The 13,506-nt window shown below is 33.9% G+C and overlaps 1 protein-coding gene across 7 annotated transcripts in view; it reads left to right on the plus strand.

The window, feature by feature from the left end:
- Positions 1-13,506, plus strand: part of LOC142339437 (prickle planar cell polarity protein 3-like) — a 120,782-nt gene that overhangs the window by 83,658 nt on the left and 23,618 nt on the right. For all 7 annotated transcript variants that reach the window (XR_012759018.1, XR_012759015.1, XR_012759019.1 and 4 more), the window contains exon 3: positions 12,547-12,842. Coding sequence is in view for 1 of the 7 variants with exons in the window: in XM_075389468.1 (XP_075245583.1) it covers positions 12,547-12,842 (296 nt within the window). In the remaining 6 variants the exon portion in view is untranslated. The remainder of the gene's footprint in view (positions 1-12,546; positions 12,843-13,506) is intronic.

Raw genomic sequence — 13,506 nt, forward strand, 5'->3', positions numbered from 1 at the left:
TGGGTCGGAACATTAATTAACATCCTATATAGCATCTGGCACAAAACGGTACCCAGTTGAATGTGGTTAGTGATTATTTTGCAGGATCTTTTAAGGTAACAATTAAAGACGATAATCATTTTACAAAATTTCAATTTTCCAAGAGTTGTTGTGGCAATATGTTTTTTAAAACACATGTCCTTAGATCAATAACTTAATTCTGTGCGAAATATAAGATGAAGCGCCAAAAAGAATTGCTGCAACCAAAGTTTTATTTGAACAAACTTGCTTTCTTCTGGCAAGATGATTTATTTTCGTGCAAGATCTTGCAGAATAACCATTGGCATTGAAATATATTGTAATATAGATATCGTTTTGTAAGATCATGCAAGACTCTCTATGAGATTTTTACCCATTAAGTTCTGCTCTTATTGTTTCTTCTTGATGCCTCATAATTTCCATTTTGCGTCTAAATTTGCAAGATATAGTTATAATTGTTTTATGTTTTGAAAGCACACCCAAAACACTACTAACACAATCTTTGTAGACTCAAAGGGGCTATTTCTACTTCAACTTCCGTTGAAATGCTCTTTAATTAAACTTTTGCCGTTTTTTGCTAACTTTATTCGTTGATTATCAAAAAGGCTGCATTTATTTTTGTTTTTTAACTAACAAAATATCTATTTCTATGACATTCGAAAAATTATGTGTTCTTAATGGACGAACAGCATTCGCAGGGCTAACTTTGGACCAATCGTGGACTGTTACAATCCAAAAATAATTCGGATTGTAATCAGTCGATTTTTTTTAATAAAAAAAATTAGAATTTTTTTATGATAATTAAATAACGGATCATTTCAAATTAAAGCTCACTAGTGATAGGTCCAATTGATTTCAAATTATTTAGCACCAAGTTTTAATTAGCCCCAAATTATGGTATTTAGTTTATTGCTTGGAAACTTATGGTCGTTTTGACTTTCAAAAATGTTTGATTATTAAATAAAAATGGCTTATTGAACTTTGCCTCCATTTTTCTCTCAATTTGGTCAAGTTGTAGCTTAGCGTCAGCAATGAAAGAATGCTTCGATTTTCTAATGAATTCAAGTTTAATCTTTATTGCAGTTTCAATTTATGGTTTTCTGGCCATGATACTATTAGATTTCACATTTCTTTATTTTTTGGGTCGCATTTTTCATGTTTTCTAGATTTGTCACATTAACACGTTTTTGACAGACCAAATATCTAAAAATTGGCGTCCAAAATAAGGCAAAATTTATAATGTTAAAATCCATAAAGATAAAGATTATGGTTTTTTACGGCTTCGACGCTACTTTCTCGAAGAGTTTAGATGAATTTTTTTTTATTTTGTCTTTAATTGTCGTTTTTACTTTGTCTTTCTAGGTCGTATGAAGTTTCCTGAACAATGGCCCGGTTTCATTGGCTCTTCATGAAAAAATAGATATTCCGATATCCTGATATTAGAAGATAGCTGATGGCTTTCATGACTTTGAAAACAATTGTCTTCCAAAATTAAAAAAGCACTTTAACTTCGCAATTTGGTTCGTTTTATTGTCTCTTTGTTACCTAGTCTCGTTGATTACAGGCCAAATATGACCTTATTGTTGCCAAAAGAAGGTGCCAAAAGGGATTGGTGTCACAAAATCTAATGTTTTAAAAGAATTCTTTGTGAAATTACTGGCTTCGACACGGCTTTTTCATAAAAAAGTAAATTTATGATTCTTTTTTGTCATTATTTTCTTTCCTTTGGTAGACGTAAGACATATTCTGGATAATTGCAGATCTCAAAATTATTTTTGGAAAAATAAACAAGCCTATTTCATTCTATTATTTTTGTAGATTATGGCTTTCATGTCTTTGGAAATATTTTTCTTTCGAAAAAAAAAACATGTTTTACTTAATTTTGCCTTTTTTGTCTACATGTTACCTTGTTTCATTAATGAGATGTCACATAATACATTTTTGGTGTTCAAAGAAGTTGCAGTTGAATATATTTTAAGGTCCAAAATATGGCTTTACGGCTTAGAAAATGTTTTCCGGCGAGTTTTAATTGATTTTTTGTTTGTTGTCTATTTGTTCTTCTTTTTTAACCGCATAAAAAATCGAATACCGGCTATTCCTAATTCTCTTTTTTAGAAGCATTGGTAATTGTAAACCCAAGGGGTATTTTAGTTGATTTCTAATGGTTTTCCTTACTTTGAATATAATTTTAAAAAAAATAGCGAATTTTTCAACTTTACTGTTTTTTTTTCTTTATTGCCTAATTGTTACCAAGCCTTATTATGAACTCGTCCCATATCTTTTCTGGTGAATTACAAGTTAATTTGTTTAATTTCATTTTTATCTGACGCTATTTTGATTTTGTTTTTTGAAATGGACATAAAGTTTTTGATGTAATGTTAGTTTGATTTTTTTTGTTTGATTTTGCTGTTCGCCTTGACTCGCTTTTTTAACATTGGCATATCTCTTCAATCTAATGCGCCATTTTTACTCCCCTGATTAGTTTGTTTTGGAGGCTATCTTTTCGTTCATACACCAATTTTTTTTAAAAAATACTTTAGTTTTAGGGTTTTTCTACCTGTTCCTCATTTGGTTGACAATCATGCCAAAATTGTGGATGAGCGGGATCGGAAATTTATGTGCGATCGCACATTACCGAGCTTCCTTGTCTCCTTTAATAGTGGGTTTAAATTTTTCTTTGCGCAGAAAGCACAGGAATGTAGCCGTTTTTGCTATAACTTTTATTGAAGTCGGAAAAGCAGAACTCAGTATCGAATATTTAAAAATCATATAAGAGTTCTAGATAGAGATAGTAAAAGTGTTTCAAATTTGCAAACTTGCTATAAATTTGCTAAACATTCTTTAATATAAAAAAATATAGGAATCGCCGTTCTCGTCATAGAATTATGCTGCGCGAGTATATCCTGATGATTCGCATATTTGAAATATGAATGATTTTCGTGCAGCATTTGGAAAGGATTGGCAACCATTCGAACTTGTCGAGGGTTTTATGATGAAGTTAACTAAAATAACATTAAATTTTTCATCGCTCATGCTGAGGATAAATTGCTATTTTAATGGATGTTAGTTTTACCTCATGTCGGGATGTCGGGAATATCTTCCAAGTTATCCATTGTATTAGGACATATCATTTTTGCGCTGTACGTTAACACATGCAATGAAACCTTTCGATATGATCATATCTTGTCAAATTTAAGAGAAAGGTGAGATCGCATTCACGAACGAAGCTGCTAGAGATATATAAGAAGTATCACGCCGCTATTGTGTCATGTCAGTCCCAATAAAGGGAACCTGGGTCATACTGGTGGGGTTGTTGGAGTAACACGGGTCCTCATAGTTCTCATAGAAGGGTTGGTGGTGGAGGGGACATTTGGCGGTTGCCAGGGATTTACCGCCCTGTCTCGGGGCTGCTGGCTCTAGTTTAGAACAACTTCTTCTGGTCGTCGTTCTCTCAAACGCAGTAGTCTCCCTGTAGTCTTTTCGGTCAAGCGCCTCAAGTGCGTCTATTGGTTGGAGCTAATCCCATTCTCAATTTAATGACCTCACTATATCACGTGCTACCCTTTAGGCCTACTGCTCTTCAAGTATACTCGTTCTTGGTTATATCTTTCTATGAGGGTGGAGGTTTAGGTCAATTGCAAGGTGTTGCTTAGACAAATTGATACAAAATGAGGGCTTGGGAATAAAAATTGTCCCTCTAATAACCTAATAAAACACCGGAAGTTAATTCAATTGTTTCATAAAGCAGAGCACGTGCAATCGTGAAGTGAGCGATATTTCACGTGGTGGGCACCTTCCCACATTTGGGTTCACGTTTCGACCGTATGCTCTGAGGAGCCAAGTCATAACCAGATTAACCAGAAAGGGAGCAGTTATTTATTAGCCTGGGCTCAAGTTTTGGGCGACATTTTGGAACAGATAGTTATAGCAGTGCTGGAACTGTATTTCACTCCAGTCGCCAACAAGCTCGTCTCTTCTCTCTCGTTTTCAGTGTACTCCGAGGAATATGAGGCAATGTTTGAGGGTAGTGTGAGAGTAACTGAATAAAAGTATATAAGGGGGTAGTGGTGGTGGTGGTAGTGGTTTCGAACACACTAAGAAATTTAGTTTGTTTCTTTTAGTTTGAGGCTTGATATCTTTTGTTATGTTTTCTTATCAATTTGTGTGACATAAATTTGGTATAAAACTTGATACGGCGCACCTTATTTTCCACTACCTTCTCCACATTTCCCCCCATTCCAGCTCTATTCTGGAGCGAGTTTCATATCCGTGTGCTTAATCACGGCGAATACGCACACTGCGTTTTCCACCGGTGCTTCCAGTAGGAAAAGCTAAATTTAAAACTCCTATTTAAGGATAGCCGTAACGCTTTGCCACGTCATTCAAAACTAACAGCCCTCTAAGGCTCCCTCTCTCGCTCACTTACGCCATTAATACCCTGCAATCAATTGTAGATATATAGTTTCCACTAGGCGAACTCGATCTGTAAACTAAAACCAACACCCCCCCCCCTTCCCTGTATAACACGTAACCCCCTCCCCCATAAGACTATGTGCTATATAATACCCGAACATTCTAACTCTCAATCTTATACTGAAATAACCCAAAAAGTAAAGCGGCCAAATTTACATAGCAAACTATTGGAGAGAAAACCGCTGCTTATGTAATCCTAATTGCATTCTGTTTTCGCTGTTCTTTTTCTCTCGCGTTTTCTGCTATGGCCCCAATGAAGAATATACTGCCCGTTGGATCTAGCGTTTCGTATGCTCGATTTTGTTTGATAATTTTCTCGTAACATAAAAGTACTTTATTTCGCGTAAAGCCAAACCCTTAGTTTACCACAAATACCTGACACAAGTGAGAGTGAGTGAATACAGCAGAACAAACAACTGCTATTCTCAAAGCACCCGCAGAAGAAACCCTCTTATAACATATATACTGCTGCACCTTGTTCATACAAAAGACACTCTGAATAACAACTACCCCAATTACCTACTTTGACAACGAGAGAGAGAGAACACTCTGCTTTCTCGGCTATTAATCTTTACAGCAGTTTTTAAACTCAAACTTATTATACTTTATTAATATTATTATTACTACCTGACGAGACTTTTTAAAAGTCGATCTTACTGGACAAGTCTTGATTGCTACACCCCCACCTACTCAAAGTTTGTCTCAAATATTTGAGAACTGAATCAAAAGATTGGAGTCGTTATCGCATAGAAAAAGTTATGCACTTGTAGGACAATTTGACGCTCAGAACTTAGAAGGTATGTCATTTTTTTGATAAAATTTCCAATTTTGCTACTCCAGCTTTGCTTTTTTGAGCCATCAGCTGCAGAAGCCTTCTCAGTGAAACGAAACTTGATCCACTCGAACCTTCAATGTGGATACCTCTTGCAAAACTCCTGCAAAACGTCTTGACATGCTCGTGGTATGCGAAAAATTCTTGGAATAGCTTGGTTATATCTTGATAAGAACTTTGCAAGAAAAACAAGAAAGAAAATTTGTTGCAGCAGTTTGATAAGATCTTGATAAACCTTGGCACATGAAAAAAAAACAAATAAAAATTTCTGAAGCAAGTAAATATACGAAACTTTTTTCAATCAAATTTAACAAGTGAAGTATAAACAAGTGAAGTGAACATGGGTAAAGTAGGTCAACAGGATTACTGGACACCTTTTGTGAAAGAGCTGATGCAACGCACTATTAACATATAGCAACAGAAAATAAAGCATTAAAATCGATTGAAATTTGAGAAGGGATACTTGAAGGATCTTGGCCTAAGCTAAAGAGAGAGAGCCCAACCATCAACAGCATTAATGAAATAATGAACTAGCCGGCTGATACTTTCACAATTATTGATAGTTCGTCCTTATTCTTTAATATCGCGCTAAATTTTTTTGCAATGTTAATTTTTATAACTTGATGTGTGTTGCCATATCATGGTTATCTTTCTTGATTTGCTTGTAAAGATCTTGGTTTTGGGCGCCCAAGCGAGGTTCTTGAAATTCTTTCAATATCATGATATTCACTTGCCGTGTAAAATGGCAAAATATACATAAAGTAATCCATGTTTTTGGATGCTTCTTATCAATTCTCTCAAGTTTCGTTTCAGTGGGTTGCTAGAATTCTGTTGCGGGAAAAACAATTTGAGCCTTGGCTTTACTTAATACAATAAGCTTCTATCCAACAGATTTGAAAAGACAATTTTACTTTACAGTAGAAATTGATTGGTGCAACACCTGACTATAACATTGACAAATCTGATTAGATGCATCATTTTCAGATCTCTTTAAAGTACCACAGTGTAAAACATTCAAGTGCTCAGATTTACAGATGTCCAACAACAGCCCTTCGAATGATTCGATAAAAAGCCCGGTTTCTTATAGGAAAGTCCTAACAAAACTTTACTAATGACGTTGTTTAAGGTTGATCAGGAAATAAGGAGAAAAAATCTAACTTCGCACTCTTGAGAAATAATTTCATAGCCCAGGTTAAGATTCCAGACCCAAATGAATGTTGCTCAAACCATCTTGAAGCACACTTCTATGTATCGCGTGCTTAAATTACAGTCCTGGAAAATATTTGATTAACAAAATTGAATTTGGTCTGGTAATTTTCTAAAACAATTTGGCAATGCAATCAGGACAACGGTCTTGAATCTTTTCTGACCAGAGGTCTTTTTGGTCCGTGACTTCAACATGGGAGAATATCTGATACCAGGGTTGTGGATGGATACTCATGTTTCATTATGTCATTATGTTTAATATATATAACATTTAATTGTAGTAATACTAGATAATTTTCACTTTCTACTTAAATTTATTTTGTTTCCGAGTTCTATTCTGACAGAAACCATCTAGTTTTTTTTTCAAAAAACTGTTATCAGTCTTATAGATGGCATCCCTAATTACAGAGCGCAGAATTTTTCTTCACTGTGTTCAAACTTTTACAATGAGTTATTAAATGTCTGATCAATTTTGTGCCCAAAAAGTTTGATAGCATAGACAAAAATTTTTAGCCAAAACCTTTTCAAATCTTTGATTAGCTATTAAAATTGTTTCTGTTCAATTCCACCTCATTTTAATTTTTTTATTTCCTCTGGCGCCGTTAAACGGTGTGACATTATGTACGATGTGACATTATGTTTTCGGTCGAGGTTTTTTATCATTTGCCAGTCATTTTCACTTTTTTCTCCTTTGTTTTAGTCAAACTCTGTGCTGTCCAGTTTTCAATTTTATGATCTAGCAATTTTAAAAAACGGTTTGAATTTTGCAATTTTTTGTAATCATTAATGATTGCATAGTCTACTAAAAAAAGCACTAACAACCAACATAATAGGCCATGTGAAAAACAATTTAACAATTTTGAAGACGTTATTTTTGGAAGATGGAATCGCAAGAGATTGCATAAAGGAAAAAATACATAATTGAGAGTCTGAAAACTTTTTTTCATTTCGTAACAGTTTTTTTTGGAACGATCAGTAGACGTGATTTGATGTAACGTGAGTTGATGGAAGGTTTTTTTATTTTTTCCAAAATTAATTCATGGTAACTCATGTATATGAAATAAACAACATTGACCGGTGCCGCAAATTTTTGCAGAATTCAGTTGAAAGACACATGAGTATATTAGTTGCCTTTAAAAAAATAAAGCTTTTTTTAGAGTACTTAAAATTGATATACTTTTGGTATCCTCTATAACGGTTCTTAACTAGAAATTTGTAAAGTGAAAAAAAAACAGTAGACCTCCAATTTTTTATGATAATTTCTCGAGCGAAGTTAGACTGCTTCCCAAAGGCATCATTTGACTAGGCGTAAACGCCTTTCGAGGTCCTTTCAAGCGTGTAAGTTCTATCAACTAATTGTTTTATATACATACTTGTGAACAATTTATTATCATTTTTTTTAAAAAAATTAAAAAGTGTGATTTATAAAATAATCCGGCTAAGAAGATTCAGAATTTCATGCGAGATAAATAAATTATGCGTCATCAGGATTTAAGCGTGAAATTAAACCTGGTTTTTTTCACAAAGCTCATATGTGCTCTTTCACGCGTCACAAATTTTTGAAGCAGACTCTCTATTGTTATACGTTATCAAAAGAATATGCAACATTTACCTAGGGAAAAATATTTTTAATTGTCTAGTAATCGTACTATGGCAATAAATCAACCTGCGGTTATCATACAAATTTCACTTATGATTTCTCAGGTTCCATGCAGTGTGAAACACGCAATTATTTGACGAATTTTCTGATATCATGAAAGACCCTTGAACATAAATACTGAGAATTGTCAACCAGGATAGAAAAAGAGACAGAATACCATGATTCAGTTCTGAATTACCCTGGATCAAAGATCTAGAGATAGAATTTTAAACCATTGTGCAATTCCACCACTTTAGTATTTCAAACGCCATCTTAGAAAATTTTCCATGCTCTTGTTACATAATCAGATAGCTTCTATTTTTAAAGTACACAGGTGGTACAGGATTACAAATAACAAGTCACAGCGCGAAATGCTTTAGATACGCTCTGATCTGAAATGGGAGGATCTTTGCGTGATTAAATACACGAGAGGTTTTGTGGTTAAAACAATTATATTGGAAAGGATACGTCTAGTTTCAGGGTGGCAGGTTTAAACCAAGTCATTTCGTTTCCAATTTGTAGTTCAAATAAGTACCGTGAGTATTGCCTTTTATAGTGCAAAACTGGGCTTAACCTCAAAATTAATATGGCTTATTTTTCTTGATCAATTTTGTGTCAATTTTCTTATCAATGTTTAACTCAGTCGCTGGCTCAAAGAAATAGTCACTAAAAGAAAGAAAAAACCAGGTGTTAAAAAAACTGTTCAACACAGCTAAAAAATTCAATTGGCTCCATTGTTAGATTTCGACTTGCGAAAGATCAAACGGTTTGTTTATCCGGTTTGTTTATCACAGTACTATTCCTTGTTTGAAGCTATTTCTGTCGGATCCTCGTATCACCGAAACAGCAGTCGTTTATTCGCTGGATTATGTATAAAATTATTCTTTAAGTTAACCTGTTTATTAATACACGCTTGCAACTTTCAACGGGTAACTTTTTCAACCGTTTTTTTTTGTAACCTACAAACGTCATTTTGTTATTAAAGAATTTTTAAATCTGCTGCAAGACATTACTCAAGTCAAGATTGAATAGTTATGTTGCAAAATTTTTTAATGCTTGAGATCGTTTTTGCAAAATAACTCTTGCAGGAGCTTAGAGGAAGCTTTAAAGTTGAAGCAGCTAACTCTTTGTTTCTTCTGCCCTCCATTGGCCTCAAAATTACTTCTATCGATAACTGTAACTCATTGACACCTTAATTCTATTCATAAAAGAGTCTTGCAAAGTGACACGGTATCTCGCAAGATATCTGCAAGACAAAAAAACAAATGCTGTTCGAGAACAGAACAAATTTGATGTAATTCTCTTCACATCAAAAATATTGGAAGAGAAAATATATATTGGAAAATATTGGAAGAGTTTTACATCAGCTTTTACTCAGAAGATAACTTTTTAATTCCATTTATAATCTTTGAGCTAGAACCAAATTTCTACATTTCTCCCGAACTCCCGAAAAAGATAAAGTAAAAATTTTACATTGTTTTTAACACATAGTATGGAATTATTTGGCACTTAACAAGCAAAAAAATATTTCAAACGAACTATAGAGTTGTTTAATTCATAATCCATTTGCTTGATTTTAATAGACAAACTAAAGTTTGTTTGAGCGAATTGCAAAATTCATAAATTAGGGAACTGGTTTAATTGTTAAAGAAACACAATCTTAATTTAGTATTTTACTCTTTGCAGATAAAACGAAGGTTTTTTCTATTTAAGTCTAGGCAAATGATATACTTTTGATAAACTCCATCTAAAGGGTTGCAAGTTAACATTCGTGTTTTTTTTCTAATGTTATTGGTATGCTAAGCCTTCTTATGTTCGAGTATGCGAAACATTGTTTTGAAAAACTACTTAAAACATAAAAAGAACTAAATTTTGTGGGGAATCTGTTCAAATGTGCAAATGGACACCGTCAAACTGACGATTTTTTGCTATTTTCCTTTCTAAATCATATTTAAATCTGACTAATACTAGAAAACAGTTTGAAAAATGAGTTGAAAGAGCATAAATTAATTTAAAAAATAAATGAACTGCAGAGGGAATATGTCTATTGATTGAAGGATTATTGGAACTAATGAAGATATATATTATTAATATGAGTTTTCTCAAAATTCAAGTAGTTGATCAGTATATACACGAAAAGTAAAAACGAAAAAGTTTTAAAATTCAGTATCAAGTTGTTTTATTTAGCAAAACTGTCGACACTGATGTGTTGGCTTGAAAAAGTCCCTCTTGCACTAATTCTGATTATCAATACATCCATTTTCCATTCAAATTTCATGTTCTCAGTCAAGTATGTTCTCAAGCTTTTGAATTTTTTGCTGATTTGATATTTTGTATTACAAAAAACTTCAAGCTTAATGTGTGAAAAAACTGCCCGCTAACATTGATATTATATTTTTATAATTAGTTTTAGATTTTTAACTTGTTGTTAGCTTTTCGTAGTTCAGTAAGTTGAAGGTACATTCTATTGCATTCTCATGTGCCTTGTAGTGTTTTTAACAAAGAAAAATCTTTTAACGATGATCGTGAGTGAGTATGAGCATTTTTTTGCTGATTTTTTCTTTAAGATTTTTATTCTCATTAGAGGACATGGGACATTTTTGGTGTCTTTGACTTCTGCTTTGATGAACTTGTTTTAGACCTGATGTTAGTTATGACTTTGAAACCAAGAAAATTTAGCTAGCACTTGTAAGCTTTACCAGTTGTGAATAATTTTGTACTTGATCCACAATTTCTATTGTGAGCTTTTGCTTGATCCTATCAAAGCAAAAAATAAAAAAAATTAATTTTGTATTAGAAGTCAAATCATGGGCCAGGCTGAATCTTTTTTCACGAAACCCCTAAATTGAACATCAGTTAAAATAAATGATATTTTTTCGTATGAAAGTCTTTTTGTTGAATTGTAGGAATTTGAGGCTGCAAAATTTTTCTATTTGAATAATTTGTATCTGTTTTTGGAGTCAACCCCAGTTGAGGCCAGATGTTTATCTTGCAAGATTCTGCTAGAATCTTGCAAAAACTGTCTATCTTGCAAGATCTGGCAGAAAAATGGTTATCTTGCAAGATCTGCCAGAAAAACGGTTATCTTGCAAGATTCTTTCAAGTTCGTTCCGGTCGAGCTGTCCTCTTATTGTCTCCCATTCATGCAACCCATTTCATTTTGACCAGAAATTTACTTAAGAATCAGTTGCATGTTTTTTTAAGAAAAATAATAATTTTTAAAAGATTTTGAATCTGAAAATATGAATTAAATGAAGAAAACAAATTCAAATCTGCCTTTCAGAACTGTTAACACAAAATAAATTACTATTAAAAACTGTTTTATTCTTCAATTTTATCAAGGTTTACAAATCTACACGTCTAGATTACCTTTTCTGATGAATAAATTATGTGATATTATTCTTTGCATCTTAAACAGCTTTCTTTCATTTAATTCAGCTTCTTTTGCTCAAGTTTTTTTTGCTAATGCCCAAAAAAATCTGATTATTCACGGCTTGCCAGTTTTTTGAGCTTCGTAGGACTTTAAAAGAGCTTTCGCGGAAATCTCCTGCTGTCAGAATTACTCGCATTAATCACTTCATCTTGTAGGATCTTGTGCAAAAAAGTGGATGTATTAGAGGATTCTGACAGAGAAATGATTATCTTGTAAGATTCTGGCAGAAAAATGGTTATCTTGCAAGATTCTGGCAGAAAAATGGTTATCTTGCAAGATTCTGGCAGAAAAATGGTTATCTTGCAAGTTTCTGGCAGAATGAATGGCTATCTTGCAAGATTCTGGCAGAAATCTTGCAAGATTATGCATAATCTTGCAAGATTCTGGCAGAATCTGCCAGAATCTTGCAAGATAACCATTCGAAATCGACTGGGGAAAGTTCTTATTTTTCGCTTACTATTTGAAAGATTTTTATAACATCATTTGCAAGTCCTTGAGAAAAGAATTTTGTTGCACAAAGTCCGATTGTGACAACTATATTTTGCGATCTATGAAAAGAGTTTTTCTCGTCCCAATTGTCCAATTTACAATTTTAATGAAAAGGCTGTCTTTTCAAAAAAGGTATAGTTTTATGAGAAATACTTTTTCAAGAAAACATTTCTCTCGACTCAAGATGAGAATTTTATTCAATTGTACCGAGATCTGGACCGGGTATATGCAGCCAAAATTATACTAACACGAGGAAATTTGTAGATAAAAGTGCCACTCGTAGCCTAAAGCTAGGGAAGTTCTGAAGATTTTTTCTAATAGATGTACCATTGATTTAAACCTGTTAATTTTTAAACCTATAAAATATCAATTGCTTGAGAATAATAATTAAAATGAAGCATTTATATGGACAATTTCATAATGCCAACTGTTGATCGCGTTGCTTCTTTTGTTTAGAAAGATCTGTTCAATCTGCAAAGTAGACGTATCCAGACACCACAATAACCTACCAATGGCTACAGAGTGTGAGAAATCAGTGCAGGCGCTGGTCACTCACCTGCGAGCCCCAATCAGCCAATCAAATGCCGCCGTGTCCCAGAAGGCCACTACTACCAAGACAGTCTCTCCCCTGGTGTCTGTGAGTGATGATGACTCGGGTTGTGGAGGCAGTTCAGGTGGGAACGGGGAGCACATTTTGTACGAATGGTGCCCTGAGAACCTCACCTCAGATCAAGTGTCCGCTTACTTCTCGGGTAAAAGGATTGTATTATTTATGAACTATCTCTGATCAAACCGTCCCAAACCAAGAATGAACTTTGATCACACGTTCGTCCCGGGTCGAGGCCCAATGGTTAAATTGTAAGAACTTGCAAGTTTCTTCCGAGTTCTTACAAGGCAATGCATCGCCTTGCAAGTTTTTCTTCCAAAAAGATTTTACAAGTAAACCATTCGACTTACAAGTTCTTGCAAGTTAAACATTCGACTCACAAGGCTCTTACAAGTTAACCAGTCGGCTTAAAAGCAACTTACAAGTTCGCCATTCGCACCCACACACACACACACACACACACACACACACACACACACACACACCACCACCACCACCACCACCACCACCACCACCACCACCACACAAAGAGACCTCGTAAACACGCGCTCGCACACACACACACACACACACACACACATATATATATATATATATATATATATATATATATATATATATATATACACTTACACACCCACACACTAAACCGGAAAAAAACGTTGAAAGACATGAATGTAAACGGATGTTTGGAAAATATAGAATCTGGAAAAGTGTGCATTGAAATTATAAAAAAATGAAGGGCCACTAATTTATTTTGAGTAAATGCGGACATTTGGATTTGAAACTTCAATCAAAGTCAATATTTT

The sequence above is a fragment of the Convolutriloba macropyga genome, chromosome 5, assembly GCF_964194025.1.
Source record: "Convolutriloba macropyga chromosome 5, txConMacr16.3, whole genome shotgun sequence".
Lineage (NCBI taxonomy): Eukaryota > Metazoa > Xenacoelomorpha > Acoela > Convolutidae > Convolutriloba > Convolutriloba macropyga.